The sequence below is a fragment of the Lepisma saccharinum genome, chromosome 13, assembly GCF_977018435.1.
Source record: "Lepisma saccharinum chromosome 13, izLepSacc3.1, whole genome shotgun sequence".
NCBI lineage: Eukaryota > Metazoa > Arthropoda > Insecta > Zygentoma > Lepismatidae > Lepisma > Lepisma saccharinum.
In genome coordinates, this window is record NC_139241.1 from 76,158,198 (window position 1) to 76,170,601 (window position 12,404).

Genomic DNA, 12,404 nt, shown 5'->3' on the forward strand with positions numbered 1-12,404 from the left:
GTGGCTCAGCATTAGGAGGTTCCGGTCTTTACGGCGCCGGTATTGGTGGATACGGCCTCGGTAGCGGATCTGGAATCGGATTGGGCGGTGGACTTTACGGGGCGGGAATTGGATCCAGCCTGGGACAGTACGGAAGCGGGTTTTCCGGTAGCCTTGGCCTCGGGGGAAGTGGAATCGGCTTGGGAGGAGGTGGAATCGGGAAAGGATTCGGGGGAGGAAGCGGAATCGGACTGGGAGGAGGTGGAATCGGACTGGGAGGAGGTGGAATCGGGAAGGGATTCGGGGGAGGAAGCGGAATCGGACTGGGAGGAGGTGGAATCGGGAAAGGATTCGGGGGAGGAAGCGGAATCGGACTGGGAGGAGGTGGAATCGGGAAGGGATTCGGGGGAGGAAGCGGAATCGGACTGGGAGGAGGTGGAATCGGGAAAGGATTCGGGGGAGGAAGCGGAATCGGACTGGGAGGAGGTGGAATCGGGAAGGGATTCGGGGGAGGAAGCGGAATCGGACTGGGTGGAGGTGGAATCGGTCTAGGGGGAAGCGGAATTGGGAAAGGTTTCGGGGGAGGAAATGGAATCGCCCTTGGAGGAGGTGGAATTGGTCTGGGCTTAGGAGGAATCGGTGGTGGGTTCGGGGGAGGAAATGGAATAGGCCTAGGAGGAGGAATTGGGAAAGGTTTCGGTGGAATCGGCTTAGGAGGCGGATTTGGATTTGGATCAGGTGGTATCGGAAAAGGGTTCATTGGTGGTGGAAGTTTTTAAGACTGGATATAAGTGCCAAAACTCAAGTCAGAAATATGAATAAAAAAATTTCATCCCGAGTACTTGTATGTTTTAAAGTACCTACCTATCCGTTGTGTGTGTGTGTGATCGCATTGTTACGACCTCGTATCGTAATTCTAAGAAACTGCAGTTATAATAACCAGTTATGTACAGCCAGAAGCAAAAGTAAATCGTACGTGTATTCAAGATTCAAAATAGTTGAGTTATTACATTTTTAAGCGAAATGTCAGCGAAACTGTTTCAAAACAAGGAGTTTTGATGCTGAAATTCAATATCGGATAGATAACTGCACTTTTGCTTGTGACTGTACGCTTATGAGTAAACCTCGATTGCAATTTCCACACACAAAACAAATTCCAATCCTTAAGTTTATGCAGCCTGTTTCACAGATTTGTATGGTGGTTGCCTATTCTTGTAGGATACATTAAGATCTTCATTTTTAATTGGATGTTTTCTGCTTGTATTACCGAAGCCGTCACAAAGAAATAGTTTCCAAAAGTTTAAAAGTGTATACGTAGTCAGTGACGTACCCAGATGGGATTAGTGGAAGGTCATAACCCCTTTTCGCTGGATTACGTTTAAAAATACGCCAGAGCAAAGACTATCATACCTTCTCCCCTTCACCCTCTTATATATCTATAAAAATTGCCATATGTATGACTAGAAGGAGATGAATGTGCCCCAGGTAAGCACCATTTTCATATTCTGTGATCAACTTCCTCATACATATTTGTCATACTTGTATTTCATGAGATTTAAGAAAAACTAAGCATAATTTCATGGATTTAGAAGAATATTTATTATACTGCAATATGTATCAACAACATTAAAACCAATTATAGTTATTGTTAAAATTTAGTTACATTTGTTGAACACATTAGTGATTTCTTTTATCGCGTTGCAAAATAGTTGTAGAAGACAAAAATTGAACAACAATGCTCCCATTATACTTTGAATTCTTTACTTCTTTCCTTGATACAATGAGCTGTTGGGATTCAACTGTTTTGAATGGTTATCCAGGTCTGGTTTTGTACCTGCTCCATGATATCCCGCTGTACGACCTAGAATAGAAAAGATTGATTAGAATAAATAGCATTCCTTCTATGTTGCATTCATTGTTGCACCCTGTGGTTCTATTTACATTTGTTAATTATCATTTGTATAATTATTATTATTTATCGTGTCTTGTGGATTCGATTATTCCAACATATATCCTTCTATCTTCACACAACCAGAGAATTTTTTTTATGGACACTAATTTTTTATTTCAAGATTCTCGTATTTTATATTTACCCTGATTAATCTAACGGTATAAAGTGGGCTGGACATCCAAAATCAGAACTCACATCAATTCGTTCTTGCGGCATGTTTGTTTATATTTCTGATATAAGCTGAGCAAATATATTGTTGACCTTCTAAAGAATAAATCTAATCCTAGAACATATGCAAGAATAACATGAAAATATCTTTCCCTTGGTTATTTGAATAAGCAATATTAAGGCAAAGTATTGAGTATGGGTACCAGTGATGTGCGTCTACGCGTAAACAACGATAGTCTACATTCTACACGTCTACACGTAGGCTATTTGATACACGTAGACAACAGAATCTATGTAAACAACATGGCGAAAGGTGAAAACTTAGCAAAGAGCTAATAATAAATAAAATTATACTGCGTATCAGTTGGCAATGTGTGAGGAGAACCTTTCATACTCTTCCTTACAAATTCGAAGAATTTCTCATCTAGGGAAATACCTAACATAGAAAATATTCTAGTGTTTTATGGGAAAAGACCACTTTGCCTCACGACTGCCATCTGTTGTTTTTTTCTTCATATGATATATCTTCTTTCATAGTTCTTTCGTAGTTCATTTGTTGTAAATAGGATTCTTGTGAGTTCGTTAGGAACCATTATAATTGAAAATGTCACTTTCCTTTCATGAAAGCCTTGAAAATTAATTTTAATGTACTTTAGATGGCCTACGTAGTCCATGTAAACTACAACCCAATGTAATCTACTCGTAGATTACGTGTAGACAACGAATGTAGACATAAGCTTTTAGTGTACGGCACATCACTGATGGGTACATTGATTGGGTACATTGATATTTTTTTTTAATCCAGGGTTGGCGAGTTGACCACCATTCACGATTTCAGTCTGTTCAAATTTTAAAAGGGAGAGAAAAATTCCAAAGATTCGTGTCCAATGTATTTTATATAATTTGATGTTTATGTAAATCTTTTAATATTAACTATATTATGAATTGTAATACAGCGCACCATTTCAATAGTTATTAATCTTGTCGCTGTATAGTCAGAGACAAAAAAAACACCATGTTAACGAAAGAGAAGCGTTCCGTTTAGTGAAAAGTTTCATTCTGATCCCCGATTCTTACACTATAATCACACATATTGACGGCTTCCCCAAAAACACACAGAAGAGCTAGACGAAAATACACCATCCTTAGGACGGACACAGCAGCGGTCTCGGAAACGTAGGTTCGAAGTTTAAATGGCCACAAATTCAACATGCACCAATCACCACCAATCAGCTACAACGAATATATCTTCTGAATATATCTAAATAACTCGCACAGTAAAGAAATGTTGACTGACGTCTTTTGTTTATTCAATGTTCTAAGGTCGAGAACGAAACGAAATTGGCTTTATTCAATGTTCTGAAGTCCAGAACGAAACGAAATTGGATATCTTGTAAACGCGTCTTCCTGGTTCGACTCAAGACTTAATTCGCCTCTGCACCGTTCTTACTAATAATCAGTGGCGGCGATTGGGGGGGCAAGGGGTCAAGTTGCCCCCTCATTTTTCGCCATTTTTATGCTAAACCTTATATACAAAGGGAAATATACTGTCTCTGCCCCCCCCCCCCCAGTTTTGGCACCTTGCCTCCGGTTTTGGAACCCAATCCCGCCACTGCTAATCTAATAAACATTCCAGTAATACAGGATGTCCGAATTGAAACTGCACTAATTTCAACTGTCTGTGTAACTCCACATGTAGGCTATTTGATACATCCAAGTGAATTATACATTAATGAATATACATAGTCCTAAAGTTTCTGTGAGCAAAGCAGTAATTAGTACATTTCCACATGCGCTACACGAGTCACAAGGAGGATATCCATCCGATATCTTATTTCCCTTCAGGTTGCCTGTAGCATGTGTGGTGTGACTGTCCCACAGGCAACTGTAATCCTTTCACGAAGTTATTCCATAGTGTCACTTTGGTTGAATACACCATGTCCTTGACATATCCCCACAGGAAGAAAATTGAGAGGGGTTATGCCAGGCGCATGTTCAAATGTATTAATATTTACTACATGTACTAATTACTACTTTGCTCAGAGAAACTTTACAGCTATATATGTTCATTAATGTATAATTCATTTGGATGCATCCAATACATGTGGAGTTACAGACAGTTGAAATTAGTGTGTTTCAATTCGGACACCCTGTACATATAAGTATATAAGAATTTGTAGCATACGAACCTGGTCCAGATGGACTATGGTTGGGATTTATCTGGTTAGTTCTGTTGCCTTGTGTGGCTTTATCCATTATGGTTACCTAGAGAGAAAAAGAAATATAAATTTGTATTTTAAAAAAATGGCGAACTATACGATATTGAAAATACCGAAGTTTCAGGAATATTGAAAATACCAAATATATCAAGAATGCTCAAGATTCCGAAATGACAATGATACAGAAGTAGTAAAAATAATTTTAAAATACCAAACTATACATAATACCAACCATACCGAATAATTTTTCAATATTGTACCAAAGATACCGAAAATATGAAAAAAAATCCGAATTAGCAATGATACAGAAATATTGAAAACAACGAGAGATCGATGATGCCAACCAAACAGAAATATTGACCGCACTGAAGCGGCTCTGGGGCTCACCCAGTCTCAAATTAATGGGTACCTGGGGACAACTCTGGGGGAGTCTAAGCGGTCGGAGCGTTGTGATCAAAATGTCCGAGATCGAGAATATGCGGGGCCCATACATTCATCCACAAAATGTGCCTTTATGGCACGGTGATATATACACGGGGAACTTTACCTTTACCTGAAGATTCCGAGATATCGGAAATACCAAATGGAACAAATTATTGAACATATCAACGATTCTGAAATACCGAAAATGCGTAGGGTAGAGCTATAAGAAGCTAGGTGTTCTACGTTCGAAACCTGGCTGAGAGATTTTGCTCCTTTATGTATTCGAGCAATGCAGTGTTCATCGTCATCCCCACGTTTAGTTTACATGGATAGAAAAAGACGTAAATTAAGCTATTTTACAAGATGCAATTGTAAAATTCATCTGCTGAATGTACCTATATTTCAACCGAATGTACAGTCATGGACACTACTGAGTTGTAACGATACCATTGACTTTCAATAGAATCATTGCAATCCAGAACTGTCTGTGATTGTACCTGGACACCCGAATGGTCAACATCGAAATATCTGGCCTCCCCGATAGGGAAGTGGCAGCGTGGTCGCCTTGTAATCAAGAGGTCCCGGGTTCGATACCCGGTGGAGGCCCATAGTGGTTCGTATCCCACATTAAACTGCAGGTCCAGTCCCAATTAGCCATACTGTGCATAAAGTGGGACTTAAAAACACAAACTCAATCAATCATAAAATATCGAAATATCTATACATCGCGTATTGTTCTGTTTTATCGGCAATGCTGTTTTCTTCTGCATCATCGGTTCCTATCGATATCGACATCATCTACATTTTCGATATTTCAGAATCTTCGCTCCTCGCTCTTCTTGCAGGCCAACGATACTCTGGCGCCTGAACCCACGACCAGTATAATGTCTTGTAGGGTCGTGTTGCCCTGTGCTTGTCCTTTTGTGTGCTGAATGTCCCTTTACAGCCCAGCTTCTAAGGGCTTTTAATAGGAGGAGATTTTATCCTCGGAAACAGTATAGTTGTTTTCTATCTTGTTGTGAAATGAATGAATTCATTAGTTTTAAAAATTGAGTTATGCAGTTTTGAACACACATAATTGTATATATTTTTTTTGTTAGGGGCCTCCTCTCAATTTTGTTATAGTTAAGGGACTGAGAGAGTGCGAGAGAGAGATATATTTTGATTTATTTGGTGGTGAAGTCGATTATATGCACAGTAGGGCTAATTGGGACTGGACCTACAGTTTAAAGTGGGATCCGAACCACTATGTGCCTCCACCGGGTATCGAACCCGGGACCCCTTGATTACAAGGCGACGACGCGACAGAGAGAGAGAGAGAGAGAGAGAGAGAGAGAGAGAGAGAGAGAGAGAGAGAGAGAGAGAGACACGAAAATAAATAAAACTGACCTAAGGAGAAAAGGGACAACAGGAAGCCTATAAGCTGGCCACCGTGTCGGAGTAGTTAGCTCCGACGCCAGGGGTTCCGGGTTCGAATTTCGGCCTAGGATGTTTGTGAGTATCCATTCATCAGTTTCATCACTCATCCCCATCTGCGAAAATTAGCCAAACGTGGCACAAGAAACCAAAGTAAATTAATGCAAGTCAATAAATAAAATTAAGGAACTAAGATAAAACTAAGGAACTACAAAACTAAAATAACTTCCAGGAGAACCTGTCACGCCCCTGTAGAATTGTTGCCAGGGTCCGGAGGAGGTTGAGAAACACTTGTATAGAGCAACTAAACAATTTGAAAAAAAAAAACACCAAATTCCTTTAGTAGTATTGCTGCACATCTTTTTACAGTTAGCAAAGGGTGTGCTCAAAAATTACAAAATTTTGTAAGGCTGCAAATCTTTTTTTGTTTTCTGTTACAAAAAATGATTAACCAAGCTTTTTTTTTTTAAATCAGACAAACCAGTTTTCTTTTTCTTAGCAAAGGTAAATTTAACGGTAGAAATTCTCATGACTTAGGCATTTGTGAAAATATTTTAGATGTGTGTCGCGAAAAATGTTTTCGAGTGCATGACGCAGATAAAACTGAATTTTTCGAATTCACAAAACGCGTTCAGTTAAACTTTTTGGTGAGCGTCAGTGGCGTGGCGTGACTTCTACCGGCTTTCAGTACGACAATTATGCCTGCTAGACGTCATCACCCCCCCACGCCCGGTTAAGAAAACATGTCTTCGAGCTAGACATTTGTTCATTTCGTTCTTGTTTTGCAATCACAGTGATTTAGCCACAAACATTCCTCGAAAGAACTACCCTAATGAGACAGTTACCACAAAAATCCAATGAATAGTGGTGGACCTCGTCAATTCTTCGTCTGTCTCTGTTTCTTTGCAATGAGGTGCGAAGGGGAAGGAGGAAGATACACACTTTTCTCGGGTCAGTTTGACGTTTGTGTGGTGAGCACTGAGCAGACGACAGAACTCCGCTCCTTCGTGGAAGGGAAACCCAGCTGTACGTACTACTGTTGCCAACTTAGTGTTTTGGAGCAAGGTTTGTCCAAATCACAAATCACACCAAGGAACTATATTTTCGTCTATTTCCTAACTGCTCTCAGTTGCAGTTCAATCCAGCCTTGGCTCTGAAGTATACCTCCAGTTGCTTCACAGAAATGGTATTCCTATTTTAGACGGGATTTAGCTATTCTTCTGCCAATCCGATGTGACAACACTGGCTGATCCGGTAGGTCTGAAAGGCAACAGGGCCCCTTAACAGGCATATGAATAACCCCATAAAGTCCTTCCCCGCTCTTTCCTTGCATTGGCGCCCTCTTCTCCCTTGTTGCCTCTTCAGGGGTACGGCCTCTTTCTTCGCTTTGTCGGCTGCAGAAAAAATGTCATAGGCAATATCTACGGTGTTCATTAACGTATTTAACAATGTTGTCATTTAATTGAAACAACTTTCTTTAATTCTTTACATTTTGCCGTTACAACATGCACGCCACGCCTCTGGTAAGCGTAAAGAGCCTTCACTAAATGTGAACAGTCTAACCAATTTTATGGTAACTCTAAATAAATGTGCACAAGTACTAAAATAATTTGGTTCTGGTGAAAATCACTGTTGGTCTTCTATTTAAGTAAATATTTGGTTACCGGAAATTGTTGTTTTGGTTCTTCCAAACAGATATATTTCTCTGTTTAGGGCGTCGAACAAACTGAACTCGCGGGGGCTTCCCTGATGACGTCGTGGTAACGTGGTCGCCTTGTAATCAAGAGATTCCGGGTTTGAAACCCCGTGGAGGCACACAGTCGTTCGCATCCCACTATAAACTGTAGCTCCAAACCCGATTAGTCTATCTACGCATAAATGTAAAGTTCCCCGTGCATATAGCAGCGTGCCATGAAGACAAATTTAGGGAATGTGGGGGGGGGGTAGGGCTCCACGCATTCTCGAGTCTGGATGGAGGTGTAAGGGATGCCTTCCACGTACTATACCCAATTGTCAACCTCACTTCCACGTAGAACACCCTGGACTGCCAGACTAACGAGGCTCTGGTGACTGGCCCTCTGGCCAGTATAATTCTGTGTGTTGTCCTCTGATTTGTCCACCTCAGTTTTTAACCGGTTAGAATATTTTAATATTTTAGTTACACGACACAACAATTATGTTATTTTAGTTATGATAAGGGGCTGGACCATGTATAATGTTACGGGTGCAAAATAGTCCAAGTGCTGACGCACCCAAAATTTTAAATTCCAATCAAATCATTTTGGATGGATGTGATCAGCACCACGCACCAGCAGCTTTTATGTCCCACGGTTTCCCCCCGGTGCCCATTGATTTGAGGCTAGATGAGCCCCAGAGCCGCTTGATGCGGGGACAAGACCGGATAATTTCCACCCGTCGAGATCCCCCACTTCGAGAATCGAACCCGTGTCTCTCGCGTGAAGTCAGCCGCCCTATTGACTAGACGACGGCGGCCATATCTGCGCATAAAGTAGACTCAAAACGAAAACTCAAAGAAACTCGCATTGAACTCTCACGGTAGAAAATTTAAAGTTTTCGCCGCTTTCTTGGCAGAAGTCGTGCAAGACGAGGTAAAAATCGTGTAATCTCGCGACTTAGTTAGTATGAAGAAAAAAATGTGTTTGGCATGTTAATATCCACTTATTATAAGCACGGTATCGCAACAAGTTAAAATAAAGTTTCTACATACATTGGCGTACTCAGGGGGGAGCCGATGGGGACACAGCCCCTCCCGAAAATTTGAGAAAAGCCTAAATTTCAATGGAAACTGTGAAAATGAACTCCTCTTAAAATGACCCCCAGTCATCATTGCTGTATTTGAACAACTTTTTTTAGGGCCTCCCCGATGGCGCAGTGGTAGCGTCTTCGCCTTGTAATCAAGGGGTCCCGGGTTCGATACCCGGCGGAGGCACAAGTGGTTCGGATCCCACTTTAAACTGTAGGTCCAGTCCCGATTCACTTTACTGTGCATAAAGTGGACTTGAAACAACAAATCAATCCAATCCAATTTGAAAAACATTTAAGAAAATGGCAAAATATTTTAAGAACGCAGCTACAATTCTGCGGAGCCTAGTACTAGTGTTTACATACATGAAATACTATCAGTGCAGAGAATTCACTTTGAATTTGAATTTGTGGGTGCGTCAGCACTAAGGATATTTTGCACCCATCACATTATACGGGGTCCAGTCCCTTATCGTTACACATAACAACTCTAACGTTGAAGAACTAAAATCATAAAATATTCTGACTTTTGTTAAAAGATGAGGCTGTAAAGGGGCACTCAGCAGACACACACAAGGACAGAAAACAGGACAACACAAACAAAATTATACTGGCCATGCGGCCAGTCGCCAGAGCCTCGTTAGTCTGCAGTCCAGGGTGCACTACGTGGAAGTGAGGTTGACTATTTGGTGCACTACGTGGAAAGAGGACCCCTTACACCCGGCAGAGCATTCATATACCCAGGGGTATCGCACCGTGCTCATGCCTTGGGGTGTCTAGTGAGTGCGAAAGACAAGATAAAGTGTCGTCAAGGACGTATATGGGGGGGGGGGGCATGGGGTTCGGCCCTTACCCGAGAAAGACTTACGGAGTACTAAAATTAATTAATAAAAATATATTTGTCTAGCATTTGTTGTATAATCGCTGGTTAGTTATTACTAGGGATGTGCCGAAGCCGATTACAGATGTATGAAAATCGGCCGAAATTGACATATCGGCATCGGAATCGGCAAAAATCCGATATTTAAACCGGTACAGATTATACTAGAGTATTACCTTCTAATAAGTTTTATATTCTAGTTTTGTAAGATTTATTGAAAATTTGGTTATGATTCGTCATTATTGTAGAGTTTTTGTAATACAATTATTGCAAACTCTCATTCAGAGGATCAACCTAACTATAAATCGGAAATAAAACAGTACATTGCTGAACCAGGATCTGCTGTTGTATTGGAAATTCAAAAATGAGTATTCAAACCTGAAGCAAGTGCTGAGAAAATACTTGGGCATACCTGCTGCATCATTATTCAGTGATTGAGTGTTCAGTGTTGCTGAACAGATTTGCGATAAGAGAATAAGTAGGTTACTTACTGAAGTGCTTCCAAATCTCGTATTTCTGAAGTTGAATCTGGCAGAACAGGAATTCATTTTGCATTTCAAAGAACTGCTTGTGTACTAATGTTTAATCTCTTGAGAATCCATGTTCTTCTTAAAGGTTCACATAACAATTTGTAGATGCAAAAAATGTACATTCGCATCTAATGAGAATATATATGTATATACATATGATATGTAATAGAAATGTACATAGCAAATTTATTTTTGTCATGCTGAAAATAACAACCCATTTCTGTTTAATAATCTTATGTATCGGAATCGGTTAAATATCGGCATCGGTATCGGTTCCAAAAATTATCGGTGAGTACATCGGCATCGGTAAGTTTTCAGCTTCGTCACATGCCTACTTATTTCCTCTGACCTTATTGGAAGGCAAAGATTATATCTGGATCATACTGCTTAGAACAGTGCTTCTCACCCTTTTTCAGTCCGGGACCCACCTTGATGGGTATTACACACTTCTTCATGGGACCCATAAGCATTGGCGCCGGTGCGCACCCAGCTGATAAATCATATATTTGCTAACATCGAGTACTTACAGCAGCTCTCTTTTACGCTTGCTTAAACAAATTACACGTACTTCATTCTAAAAAAGTAAATATGTAATTTAAAAAGACTATTTTACCCTAGTCTAACATCTAACTTAAACACGCATGCGCGGAAATTGAAAACATTGTTTTCATGCGGTTAGCTATGTAATCCAAGCAGTCTGGATAGCAATGTGAAATGATGACAGTTGACACATCTCGGCAACACCCTCCCCCCCCCTCCCACACACAAACAGAGGCGGTCGGAAATATCAAATCGAGATGCATGCATGCACAGATAATTAAGAACGCATTGCTATGACCGAAACGAAAACAACAAATATTCGATTCTCTTGAGTTACGAGATGCCGGTAAAAAGCAATTATAGAGCGTGGATAACAGAAATGTAGAATTTACACTACGTGAAAAACGGGTAGAATTTAAATTTTTAAAACAGTATACCTTGCTAATTTAAAAGTAATAGGCTTGAAGACACCGTAAATAAATTTTTGAGCCGAACTTCACGACCCACCGACCGTCCCCTCGGGATCCAGCAGTGGGACGCGCTCCATAGGTTGAGAAACGATGGCTAGCACAGTACCAGAGATTTATGCAAGCACACTACTGTTTATGAAAATATGCATAAAATAATAATCAGGAACATCATTTTCTATTATTCAGTAAATATTCAATTATTTATCTATTTGACATTAATTTCTTTGTCAGGGCACTTGTTTTTTTGTACAAATTATGCCGATCTACCGAATACTTGCTGTTACATATCTATTCTTACGCAGTCTTTGGTTTGACCTATACTTTAAAGTGGGTTCCGAACCACTATGTTCCTCTACCGGGTATCGAACCCGGGACCCCTTGGCCGTTACCACTACGCCCTCTTATACAGTCGCTTTACCTATTCGCGTAATAACAATATATTTTTTATATTTTAATTAGTATTTATTTAATTTTATATAATTATTTTAATTAACATTATTATTATTCCAGAGACAGTTCGTTCGGACTCAACCCCCCTTTTCCCCTAGCGATATATATATATATATATTTCTAGAGACGTGCCTAGGCAAATCTACAGAGAAGAAATCAAACCGGACCTCAAGTGCAACATAATGCTATCTACTTACAAGCTTTGGGTTTCACGAAAACTCACTCAAACAATCAGCGACCAGAATTAGCATTGCACAGCTGAACTTGGGTTATATATGCACGGGGTAAGCTTGCACATCGTTGGATGCCAGTGCTACCAACTGTTGGGAAAAACTGTGTACTCGTCCGGTTCTGTTGGATTGCTTCGTTGCATAACTGCCACCTGACGCACAGAGACTGGATGCATCCGGTCAATTTTTTACTCCCCTCTCCTAACCTAAGGTTACAGTTCAAACCTTACATTATGTTATAACATTAAAAATACATTTTGTAAAATTTTCTTGCTTACTTCGCTCGCATTATCTGCATTTCTCGTTTTCGTCAAGTTAGGAGCTGTAGCTAGGGGCGGCCATGGGCGCCGAATGATCTAAAGAAAAAAGTTGTAAAAGAGAGCGT

General features: G+C 40.4%; 1 protein-coding gene across 1 annotated transcript; it reads right to left on the minus strand.

The window, feature by feature from the left end:
- Positions 1-1,554: 1,554 nt before the first annotated feature.
- LOC145997433 (uncharacterized) lies at positions 1,555-12,140 on the minus strand. Its single transcript, XM_083134469.1, has 3 exons — positions 11,987-12,140; positions 4,288-4,363; positions 1,555-1,840 (listed from the first exon to the last, which is right to left on the minus strand). Exons 2-3 carry the CDS (start codon positions 4,352-4,354, stop codon positions 1,740-1,742), a joined length of 168 nt encoding a protein of 55 aa, XP_082990595.1. The 5' UTR covers positions 4,355-4,363; positions 11,987-12,140; the 3' UTR covers positions 1,555-1,739.
- Between the last annotated feature and the right edge of the window lie 264 nt (positions 12,141-12,404).